At 43.5% G+C, this 12,315-nt stretch overlaps 1 protein-coding gene across 1 annotated transcript in view; it reads right to left on the reverse strand.

Annotated features, from left to right (window-relative positions):
* Positions 1 to 6,397, reverse strand: part of EPG5 (ectopic P-granules autophagy protein 5 homolog (C. elegans)) — a 125,634-nt gene extending 119,237 nt beyond the window's left edge. The window contains 1 exon segment of the mRNA XM_011949334.1: positions 6,229 to 6,397. Within this exon segment, the coding sequence (XP_011804724.1) occupies positions 6,229 to 6,297 (69 nt within the window). The 5' untranslated portion in view covers positions 6,298 to 6,397.
* Positions 6,398 to 12,315: the final 5,918 nt, after the last annotated feature.

Below are 12,315 nucleotides of genomic sequence, written 5' to 3' on the forward strand. Positions count from 1 at the left end.
CGTTTAAAACTAAAGTTTTTTTTTAAGTTTTAGGAAATAAATGGGAAGTTTCTATTCATCACTTGAAATAAACATGTAGAGATATGGAGCAGGCTGGAATTCTGGGCACTTCATTTCTGGGTTGTACAGTGTGTGAGAGTGTGTGTCTGTGTCTACTCCTACACACTTTAAGCAATGAGGAATCAGAAAGTAAGTAATCGTTTAAAACTAAAGTTTTTTTTTAAGTTTTAGGAAATAAATGGGAAGTTTCTATTCATCACTTGAAATAAACATGTAGAGATATGGAGCAGGCTTGCATTCACACGTCCAAGCCTACTCCGCATCACTACATGTTTATTTCAAAATTAACATATCTGAAACCAAACTCCTGATTTTCCCCCTAAAACCTGTTCCACCCACAGCTTTCTCCTTCTCAGGGTCTTCCTTGACTGTTTTCTCTCACATCCCACATCCCAACCTCAGCAAACCCTTTTGGCTCTCAGACCTCAAACACTCCTCACCACCTTCTCTCTGACAATCCTGGCCCAAGCCACCATTACCTCTTGCCTGGGTGACTGCAATAGTCTCAGCTAGTCTCTGCTTCTACCCTTGCCCCCTTACAGTCTATTCTCCAAAAAGCAGGCACAGTGATCCTTTAAAGCACAAGTGGAATCATGTCATTCCTCTGCTCAAAATCCTGTGTTGATTCCATATGTCACTCAGAGTAAAAGCTCATGCAAGGCCCGACATGACTGGGCTCTGCTACCTTTCTGACTTCATCTCCTACTGTTTTCCCCTCACTCACTCCGCGCTAACCACACCGCCTCCTTGCAGTTCCTAGGACAGGTCTGGCATGCTACTGCCAGACAGCCTTTTCCTGGCTAGTCCCTCTGCCTGAAACACTTCTCCCCCCATATCCACATAGTGAACTATCTCTTCCCTTTCATGTCTTTACTTAAATGTCACCCGCAATAAGAACTAGCCAGGCCGCACGTGGTGGCTCATGCCTGTAATCCCAGCACTATGGGAGGCCGAGGTGGGTGGATCACCTGAGGTCAGGAGTTCGAGACCAGCCTGGCCAACATGGCAAAACCTTTACTAAAAGTAAAAAAATTAGCCGGGCGTGGTGGTGGGTGCCTGTAACCCCAGCTACTCAGGAGGCTAAGGCAGGAGAATTGCTTGAACCTGGGAGGCAAAGGTTACAGTCAGCCAAGATCGTGCCACTGCACTCCAGCCTGGGTGACAAGAGTAAGACTCTGTCCCAAAAAAAAAAAAAAAACAAACTATCCTGACCACCCATCCTAACCTCTAACCAGTACTCCCCAAATCTTCAACCTGTTCTTTTTCCTTTTTTCCATAGCACTTATAAAGCATGATATATTTTCTTCTTCATGGGTTTTTGTTTGTTTAGCTTGCTTGTTTTTTGTCTTCTCCCTCTAGAATGTTAAGCTCCACTAAGGTCAGGTTCTTTGGGCTTTTTTCTCTTTTACATCCCAAGAGCCTAGAATAGTTTTTGGAACATAACTGGTGATCAATGAGCATTTGTTTAATAAATGAATGGCTTTTAGGAGGCACAAAAGAAGCTAAATAATACTATGCAGCATCCCCCAACTTCACACCGATAACCACTCCTGGTAGAAAGGGACTAGAGGTGGAAATCAATCATCCAGGCATGGCACAAGGAGGACAGGGATTTAAAGGTTTTTCCTGTGACCTTCTGGGACACATCTGTCTGTCCTTAGCAATTACTGGATGCTCTCACTATTAAAAAGTTGTTGGCATTCAGAATTTAATATTAACTGTTAAAAAAAAAAACTATAAAATGCACTACTTCTGCAGAGTAAGTCCAAATCTGAGAATCTACTGTACTTAACTTATAATTTATCAAGATCAATGAAGTCAGGGTGCTCAGAGTTGGGGGATTTTATAGCAGAGAATGATACTAAAGAAATGAAAATATTATTAGGTCTATCTCTTAGGCATCAGGCGATAAGCACCACATACCTAACCATAACCTAGCAGCAGAGGTTAGCTACCAGATGATTAACATTGAGGAATGTAGGTCAGCTGCTGGGTAAAATCCAGAAGCCACTCAAACTGTCCAAAGGCAACAGCACATGACACTATCCACTTCCTGAACTGAGACTTTGAACCAGTTTGTGCTTCCCAAAATAGTTGCCAAATTATACTGCAGATGGTAAAGGTTTCATTAATGCAGGACTTTATAACCATAACTGAACTATAACTAGCACTAACAAGTGCATCAATTTACTCCAAAAAAAATAATAACTTTCTAGATTGTTTTATTCTAAAAGAATTAACTTTCTAGATTGGCAAAGATAGGGGTTTTGCTGGTGTCATGGACATTTTGCATCCGTTTTCTCATACTAGTCAGAGGAAATTTATTAAATTCTTCTGAGTGACCATGCTTGGAAATATTCTTCATTACTGGCATTTATTTCATCATTCAATGAACATTATCAAGTGACAAAGAGGCTGTGAAGGGTACTGAGAACAAGACAGGTCCCTCCCTCAGTGAGTTCAAAATCTAAGGGAGAAAGAAATGTTGACAAAGTAACCACAAATGAGATGAGTGGCACAAAGGGCAGAAGACTGCTATTGGAGAGGCAGTGACACCAGGGAGATGAGAGAAAGCTTCTCTGCCGAAGTACTGTTTAGCTGACACCTCATAAATGAGTAGTTGGCTAGGTAAAGAGGGACAGGAAGGGGTGTCAGAGGAAACAACACGGGCAAACGCCCTGAAGCAGGAAAGGACATAAAGGTTAAGAATCAAAAGAGAACGTTGGGAGGCCGAGGCGGGTAGATCACCCGAGGCCAGGAGTTTGAGAAGAGTCTGGCCAATGTGGTGAAACCCCGTGTCTACTAAAAATACAAAAATTAGCCCGGTATGGTGGCAGGCACCATAATCCCAGCTACTCAGGAGGCTGAGGCGGGAGAATTGCTTGAACCAAGAAACGGAGGTTGCAGTGAGCCAAGATCACACCACTGCACTCCAGCCTGGGCAACAGAGTGAGACTCGGTCTCAAAAAGAAAAAGAAAAGAAAAGGGAGAATGGTGGGAGTGGTGGTAGAACTGAGGCTGAGGAGGAAGACAGAACCAAGATCATACAGAGCCCTTAGTCTATGCTTTGGACTCTAGCCTCTGAGTGATGGGAAATCTTTGAAAGATTTTGAGGAGAGTAACATGATCAGTTTTGTTTTGAAAAATACATATCCAGCTCAGTTTAGAGAATGGGCAGCAAGAATGAATGTAAAGAGGCCAGTTTAGAAGCAATCCTCCTTGGAGTAAGGTCATAGTAGTTAGGATGGAGAGGAAATGTACAGAATCAAAAGAATATTTAGAAAATGCAATTGGCAAGACTTAGTGAATGATTAGATTTAGAGTGTGGGCAAAAGTAGATGTCAAGGATTTTTGGTTTGACAAAATGCCTCTGAAATAAAGGCCTCTTCATAAACTTTAACAACAACAACAAAAAAATTAACGTATGTTTGTATAGGAAAGTTGCCTAAGATGGATAAAAAAATATAATCAATTGGTTTTTCATGATGGGTCTAAAAATTTTAAGATTTTTAACTTTTTAATTTAGAAATTCTGTTTTAAACAAAATAACTTATGAGGGAATCCCCTTAACAGACTCTTTTTAAAGTATTTGCAACATTCTATCTATGGAAAGACAAAAGACATATGAAATATGAAATAACTATTAAGCTCCTGGATTGAGAGTCAGGATTTCTGGCTTTAACCTGAGTTCTCTCACTCACGGCATGACACTGAGCAATAATTTAACCCCTGGAGGCTTTAGTTTCATCAATATATTGGGGAAAAAAAACTAGAGATTAAGACTTAAGATTCCACTCTCATAGACAACTAACATTTCTGTGTTATGCACTACTGCATTCTAGGTTCGGGGATTTTTTTTTTTTTTTCTTCACTGGATAGGTATAATTTTTTTTTTTCTTTTTTTGTAGTCTCATCGTTAAGCAGGTTTAGGGATCTTATGCATAGCTGGCCAATGGCTTTTTTCTTCCTCCTGGGCCTGGATAGTTCTTTACCAACCCAATACAGTGCAAAAGCATTGCTCTTAAAAAATATTTCTGAGCCGGGTGTGGTGGCTCACGCCTGTAATCCCAGGACTGTGGGAGACCGAGGAGGGCAGATCACCTGGGGTCCGGAGTTGGGGACCAGCCTGACCAACATGGAGAAACCCTGTCTCTACTAAAAATACAAAATTAGCCGGGCGTGGTGGCACATGCCTGTAATCCCAGCTACTCAGGAGGCTGAAGCAGGAGAATTGCTTGAACCCAGGAGGCAGAGGTTGTGGTAAGCACAGATCACGCCACTGCACTCCAGACTGGGCGACAAAAGTGAAACTCTGACTCAAAAAAATAAAATAAAATTTCTGAAATTCTATACCAAAATGACTTTCTCCCCAGAATAACTCCTCACAGACATGGATACACCAATGTGTCTAACTCCACTACAGCCTTTTAAAAAGTCATATCAAGAAAATGTGGTAAATACTCAGCATGGAATACTACACAGACATAAAAAAGAATAAAATTTTGTCCTCTGCAGCAACATGGATGCAGTTAGAGGCAATTATCCTAAGCAAATTAATGCAGAAACAGAAAATCAAATACCACATGTTCTCATTTATAAGTGGGAGCTAAACATTAAGTACACATGGACACAAAGAAGGGAATAATAGATACCAGGGCCTACCTGAGGGTGGAAGGAGGGAAGACGGTAAGGATAAAAACACCACCTGTCAAGCACTATACTCATTACCTGGGTGATAAAATAATCTGCACATTAAACCACCAAGACGTGCAATTTGCCCATGTAGCAAACCTCCACATGTACCCTCTAAACCTAAAATAAAAGTCAGAAAGAAAAAAAAGAGCATCATAATGAAAGAAATCCACATAAGTCATTTACAGTCTATTAGGTATGGTACCTATTAACACTAGTCTCCTGTTAAAACCTTGTTCCCATGAGAAAATCGGATTACAGTATCATGTTTAAATTACACCTGCTTTGGAACACCACCCACTTCTGGGAAAAAAAATGTCCTGCACTTGTAATACCATCCTCCTTATTTCCCAAATGTAAACTCTGTTTCAGGTAAGCCAAAATTATGAGGTCTGGCCATCCGGGAGCAGCATTTAATCTGATCATCTTAGAAAATGTATATAAACAGGCCGGGCGAGGAGGCTCACGCCTGTAATCCGGGCACTTTGGGAGGCTAAGGTGGCGGATCACCTGAGGTCAGGAGTTTGAGGCCTGACCAACAAGGAGAAACTCCGTCTCTACTAAAAACACAAAATTAGCCGGGTGTGATGGCGCATGTCTGTAATCCCAGTTACTCGCGAAGCTGAGGCAGGAGACTCGCTTCCCGAGTAACTCCGATCCGGGAGGCGGAGGTTGCGGTGAGCCGAGATTATACTCCAGCCTGGGCGACAGAGCGAGACTCCGTCTAACAATATATATGTGATTTTAAGTTGATTTGTCTGTAAGTATCACACACATATATATAAACAAAATGAAAATCCAGACTGCACTTACAGACAAATCAACTTAAAATCACTCTAATACCACATGTAGTCTAATACAGGACACCCAGAAAATTCAAATACTTCCCTACTGTGTGAGTCCCGCCCTGGGTTAATTTCTAGCCATTCGTGCCCCTTATAAACAATCAAGATAATAAGAAATAAACAGAGGCAGCACCACTGTCATCTTGAACTTTCAAAGGGATGAGAAATGGCACATCACTAGTCTACTTATAAAGTTCTGCCAAAGGTACCTTCTCCGCATGGAGGAGAGGAACCTTCTCTCTTTATGCATGGCAGGGACTGAAAATGTTCTAGAATATAAAGGAGTAAAGAGAGAGTCAACGATGGGGCTGGAAACAGAAAAATTATTTCACGGCAGGAAACCAGACCCAGGTGAGGAAAGCCAAGAAGAGAGCTGAAAAAGAAGAGACCAGTGAAGTCACAGGAGGGAGAAGGAAAAATGGGGTCCTGACAGAGTGTGGCAAGGGGGTGTGGAGAAGGAATGGAGGAGAAGGGCGGATGTCAACGGGTGGTGGGACCAAATATTGAAAGGTGGAGGCAGAGGATGCAGAGGGCTCAGGGACCGGGAGTAGATTTGGCTGGGGAGGCCGAAGAGAGGAGGAGGGAGACACAGCACACTGCCAGAGCCTCGGGAGAGTGGGGAGATCCTCACCTTTGTTTTAGTCCGGCTGGCCTTGGCCTTGGCCTTGGCCCGGCGCTGGGGCTTCACTGCCTCGGCCATAGATAGTCCCTGCCGCGGCGCCGTCACCGTTTGTTTTTGTGAAACCCCTGCGCTTCACGCAACCTGCCCGGTTCTGGCCTCCGGACTGTCACATGATCGAATGTCCGCCACTCCCGGAGAAGAGGCGGTGACTCGCAGCCTCTACGGGCCGCAACGTAGGACAAACCACTCCGGGACGCATTTGCACTGGAGGACGGCGGGCCCGCCTCCTTTCCGGAGCCCAGGCCCCACCCCTAACCCTGGCTCCACCCGGCGCGCAGGTGTCTTGGGTTACGTTGGACAAGGGCAGAGACCCAGGCTGACCGACCGACTTACTCCATCTCCCGGCTCTGCAGAATGGCACTCAGTGTGGACCCCGGGCGCGCTCGCACACCTCAGCCGCGTCGGCTTGAAGAAATCCGGGAAGTGGATTTGCCAGTCTTTTTTTCATCTTCCGATCCAGTCGGTTAGCCTAAATCCGCACTGTGCGCAAGGAAGAAACCCTGACGCCCATTGGGGTGTGCACTGCAGTGTCCTCTTTTGTAAAGGGGAATGATCATACCTGCCTTTTCGGATGTCATGAGGATTTAATGGGCTCTCCAAGAAAGGTGCTGGTAGCAGCAGGCATGTCGGTACATGGTAGTTATTATCATTACTGCACAAATTCCCAGACTGGAAAAGAGACGTGTTCCTAAAAGGACAGGCAAACAGGTAACAAGACAAATAAGACCCGTAAAAGTATTCTTAGTATACGTTTTACACAGTGTGCTTCATCTGAAATTTCCAGATGTGAAAAACTTGTCCACATCTTCCCTTCCAAGCTCTAGGATTTCTGCAATTTGCTTGTATCCTTATTGTTAGTGTCTGTCAGTCCTCCCAGAATGTAAGATTCTCAATGGCAGGGTTCTTGATTTTGTTGCCTGATGTATCCAAGGGTCTCTAGAACACTGCACATAGTAGCACATAGCAGATACTAAATAAATATTTCGTGAATCACACAAATGAATATGCGTTTTGTCTGGCGGTGGGGTAAGATAGTTGAAATGGAGTGGGCCAGGCGCAGTGGTTCACGCCTGTAACCCGGCACTCTGGGAGGCCTAGGCGGGTGGATCACCTTAGGTCAGGTGTTCGAGACCAGCCTGGGCAATATGGTGAAACCCCAACTCTACTAAAAATACAAAAAAAATCACCTGGCGTGGTGGTGGACGCCGGTAATTCCAGCTACTCGGGAGGCTGAGGCAGGAGAATCTCTTGAACCCGGGAGGCGGAGGTTGCAGGGAGCCGAGATCACACCACTGCACTCCAGCCTGGGCAACAAGAGCAAAACTGTCAAAAAAAAAAGAAAGAAAGAAAGAAAAGAAAGAGAAATGGAGTGTACGGGAGGGAGGAAAAAGACCATCCACCCACCTGTAGCATACCCTAGAATGAAAAATCCAGGAATATGGCATGAAAAATGGAAAAGACTTCAGAGATGCAGTTTGCTTGTTTATGATCATATTTTAATTGAGTATATAATACAGTTTCATGTATTTTGTTCCCAAATCCTCAACAACAAAAATTATTAAGCTACTCAGAATGTACACGTACCTTGTATGTCCTGGTGTGTGTGTGTGTGTGTGTGTGTGTACACATGTATATAAAGTTATCACCTGCAAAGAGTTGGCAAATATGAACCAAATATTTTTACCACCATTACTATCCATAACTTTGCAGATATTTCTCCCAGTGTGGAATACCCTTGCTCTCTGACCTCTCCCAGTTTAAGTCATTCATAACATTTAAAGTTCTCTACGTGCCACCCACTGCTTGATCAGCAAAACACAACTGACCCCACCCTCAATTTGCATGTTTTACAGTTTGGTTGGGAAGCAGAGACAACGCATAGATACATTGTGATATGTGTATCATCGCCTAAAGGGGAAAAGAGGCATACATTGGAAAGACTGAATTAAGGGGTGAGTTCCACACAAAAAGAGGTTAATCAGGGAGGATGGGAGAAAGAGGAGGAGAAGGAAAGAAATGAAGTTTCTTTAAAAAGTAACTCAGCCAGGCACAGTGGCTCACACCTATAATCCTAAGCACTTTGGGAGGCTGAGGCAGGCGGATTGCCTGAGTTCAGGAGTTCAAGACCAGCCTGGGCAACACAGTAAAACCCCATTATCTACTAAAATACAAAAAAGTTAGCCAGGCGTGGCAGCGTGCGCCTGTAGTCTCAGCTACTCGGGAGGCTGAGGCAGAGAATTGCTTGAACCCGGAAGGCAGAAGTTGCAGTGAGCCAAGATCGTGCGACTGCACTCCAGCCTGGGCGACAGAGTGAGACTCCATCTCCAAAACTAAAAAAAAAAATTTTTAAAAAGCAACTCAAAACTACAAACTCCCAGGACTGCATAAGGTACTTCTGCTGCATTTATGTGGCTTACTGCACTTGTCAAGATGGTGAATGTGAGTATGATGACCGGAGAGGCCAGAGAGAGCCAAATTGCTCTGTATAAAAAGAGATTTAGAGAATTAAAGAGGAAAGAGCAACCAGATATAAGGGGAGGCAGAAACCAAGTCACCTGGCAGAGGGCTAACTACTAAGGAGACCTACATTTTCCATCACAAAGTTATCTGTCACTGGATTAATTTCAGAAAGTGGGGCCAACAGCCAGACAATTCAAGTTCAGTAGAATCCAAACAAATTGTAAAGCAACTATCAGTTAGGTAATGATATAATTTGAACCCAGAAGGTGGTTTTGAAACTACTCCTTTTGAAGGATATAGACTTGAAGTCTCTGTTGCCACAGCAACAATTTTAAAAGGGAGAATGGGAATAGGGACTCAGAAAAGTTCCTGAACATATGCAGTCAAGGATTTCATGTCCCAGTCAGAAAACTGACTGATAAGCAACCTGAGTTCCCAGGGCTGCTAAACCCAACTTGTTGAGACAATAGCTTGAAAAAGTAAACTGGCTGGCAATGGTGGCTCACACCTGTTATCCCAGCACTTTGGGAGGCAGAGCAGGGCAGATCACTTGAGGTCAGGAGACTAGCCTGGTGAAACCCCATCTCTACTAAAAAAACATACCAAAATTAACCAGGCGTCATGGCACACTCCTGGAATCCCAGCTACTTGGGAGGCTGAGGCAGGAGAATCGCTTGAACTCAGGAGGCAGAGGTTGCAGTGAACCAAGATGGCACCACTGCACTCCAGCCTGGGTGACAGAGTGAGACTCCATCTCAGAAAAAAAAAAAAAAAGTAAACCAATTCCTGGAAATAAGGGATCATCTCAGGAAAGTCAAATACAAAGCAAATAAAGTAATTCAAGCTGACAGCATAATCCTTTTGTGTTAAATTAGGAATAAACTATATCTTTTTGTATTTAAAGTGCTTGTACTGGTTAAGATAATTGGGCAAATTAAAAGTTGTACTGGTTAAGATAATTGGGCAAATTAAAAGTTACAGACCTTGTGATTCCAAATTATGTATTTTACTACCTGATTTTAGATTACATATATTTTAGTTAAAAAATAAGATAATTCTACACTGCTTACATAATCATGGAACATCTCTGAGAAATTGAGATCTATCATACCTATAAACTGAATTTGGGTGCAGTGGCTCATGCCTGTAATCCCAGCACTTTGGTAGGCTGAGGCAGGCGAATCACAAGGTCAAGAGATCGAGACCATCCTGGCCAACATGGTGAAACTCCATCTCTACTAACAATATAAAAATTAGCTGGGTGCACACCTGTAGTCCCAGCTACTTTGGAGGCTGAGGCAGGAGAATCGCTTGAACCCAGGAGGCAGAGGCTGCAGTGAGCTGACATCATGCCACTGCACTCCAGCCTCGTGACAGAGTAAGACTCCATCTCAAAAAAAAAAGAATTTGTTAGACTTTAGTAGACTGGTTTAAATAATTAGCTTGAACCCAGCAAGTGGAGGTTGCAGTGAGCCAAGATAGCGCCACTGCACTCCAGCCTGGGCGACAGAGACTCCATCTCAAAAAAACAAAAAACAAAAAAACTAGTGCTTGTACATGAGCACTGATATATTTTTATGCATTTTTTTCTATAAAATCAATTTCTAGATGTACAATTGCTGATCAGAGAGGCATTCTCATTTTTAATTTTGATAAATATTTACCAGATTTCCCTCCAGTACACTGTATTAATTTTCACTGTGGCTTTAAGAATTTATAATACTTTTTAATCTCATGATTAAAATCCTGATCAATTAAAAACAAGAACAAGGCGGTCGGGGATGGTGGGTCACCCCTGTAATCCCAGCACTTTGGAAGGCCGAGGTGGGCGGATCACCTGAGGTCGGGAGTTTGAGACCAGCTTGACCAACATGGAGAAACCCTGTCTCTATTGAAAATACAAAATGAGGCAGACATGGTGGCACATGCCTGTAATTCCAGCTACTCGGGAGGCTGAGGCAGGAGAATCACTTGAACCCGGGAGGCAGAGGTTGCAGTGACCTGAGATCATGCCATTGAACTCCAGCCTGGGTGACAACAGCGAAACTCTCGATCTCAAAAAAAAGAACAAGGCATTCATAAAAAGACTGTAACTCACATATTATGTTATGGCATTCCATAACAGAGTAAAACCAGGGTTCAGTGAAAGCTGCTGAACTCTAGAAGGTACGCTGGGTTGACCTTTCTTAAATCCACTTGCAAAATTCCATTCCAGAGTCTCTGTTGCCATCTGGTGGCAATGCCTGCTTGGCGAAACCTCTTACATATGATTTCCGAGAAATCATTCACGCTGCTTTCTGTATACCCTAACTGCACAAGGCATTATTTCATCATTCTTCATTACTAAATGCATTTTGTAAAATTGCGAAAGAATCAGGTTACTTCTAAATTATTTCAGTTTCTTGAGACAATTAGCTCCCAGAGCAAGTACCAAAAATGTACAACCTATATTTTTCTAACAAACTCTCTTCCCTAGGTGGGCTCTTTTCCATCCACAGACTTTTGCTTCCATAGGCAGCAAAGCATATAAAATTTGTCCTTTTTTTCCTCTCATAATCTCCAAACATTAAATGAGTCTTACAAGTACAGATGACCCTTCAACAATGCAGGAGTCAGGGTCACTGATCCTCTACGCAGTAGAAATCTGCATATAACTTTTTACTCCCCCAAAGCTTTATTTTATTTTATTTTATTGAGATGGAGTTTCCCTCTTGTTGGCCAAACTGGAGTGCAATGGCACGATCTCGGCTCACTGTAACCTTCGCTTCCCAGGTTCAAGCGATGCTCCTGCCTCAGCCTCCTAAGTAGCTGGGATTACAGGCATGCGCCACCATACCCGGCTATGTATTTTTAATGGAGACAGGGTTTCACCACGTTGGTCGATTGGTCTTGAAATCCCAGTCTTTGGTTGGGATTAGGCAACAAAACGTGCAATTCTTTGTGTCTCATACCAAGGCCTGTGAGAGAATATCCATCACAGAGCAGGTACAGAGCAACCAGGTGGTGGGGGTGACGCATCCAGTGCGGTAAGCAGGCCTCTGTCCTTGGCCACTCTGGTGCTTCCTCAATGGCCCATTAACAGAGTAGCCATGGTGGCAGGAATGGAGCTATGGGGACTTCACTGTTCACCAACCCTGATGTAGCAACTACCACTGAATGCCTGACCCATTAGCCTAAAGACTGAGGCTGAGCTCTAAAAATGTTACCAGTCCTCAAGGACACCAACCGGCCACTTGGTGGCAAATTGATTCTATCAAACCCGTTCTACCCTGGAAGCATTTCTCTCTACTAGCATTGCCTCTGCCAGCACCACAATCCAGGAGCTTATAGAGTGTCTAATGTAACATTATGGTTTCCAATAACATCATCGTAAACCAGTGTTTCTCAATTTTTTTCTTTCTATTATTATTATTATTATTATTACTATTATTATTATTATTTTGAAACGGAGTCTTGCTCTCTCTCCCAGGCTGGGGTGCAGTGGCGCAATCACAGCTCACTACAACCTCTGCCTCTCAGGTTCAAGCGATTCTCCTGCCTCCCCGAGTAGTGGGGATTACAGGTACGTGCCACTGG

The sequence above is a fragment of the Colobus angolensis genome, unplaced genomic scaffold (assembly GCF_000951035.1).
Source record: "Colobus angolensis palliatus isolate OR3802 unplaced genomic scaffold, Cang.pa_1.0 Scaffold299, whole genome shotgun sequence".
NCBI classification, from domain to species: domain Eukaryota; kingdom Metazoa; phylum Chordata; class Mammalia; order Primates; family Cercopithecidae; genus Colobus; species Colobus angolensis.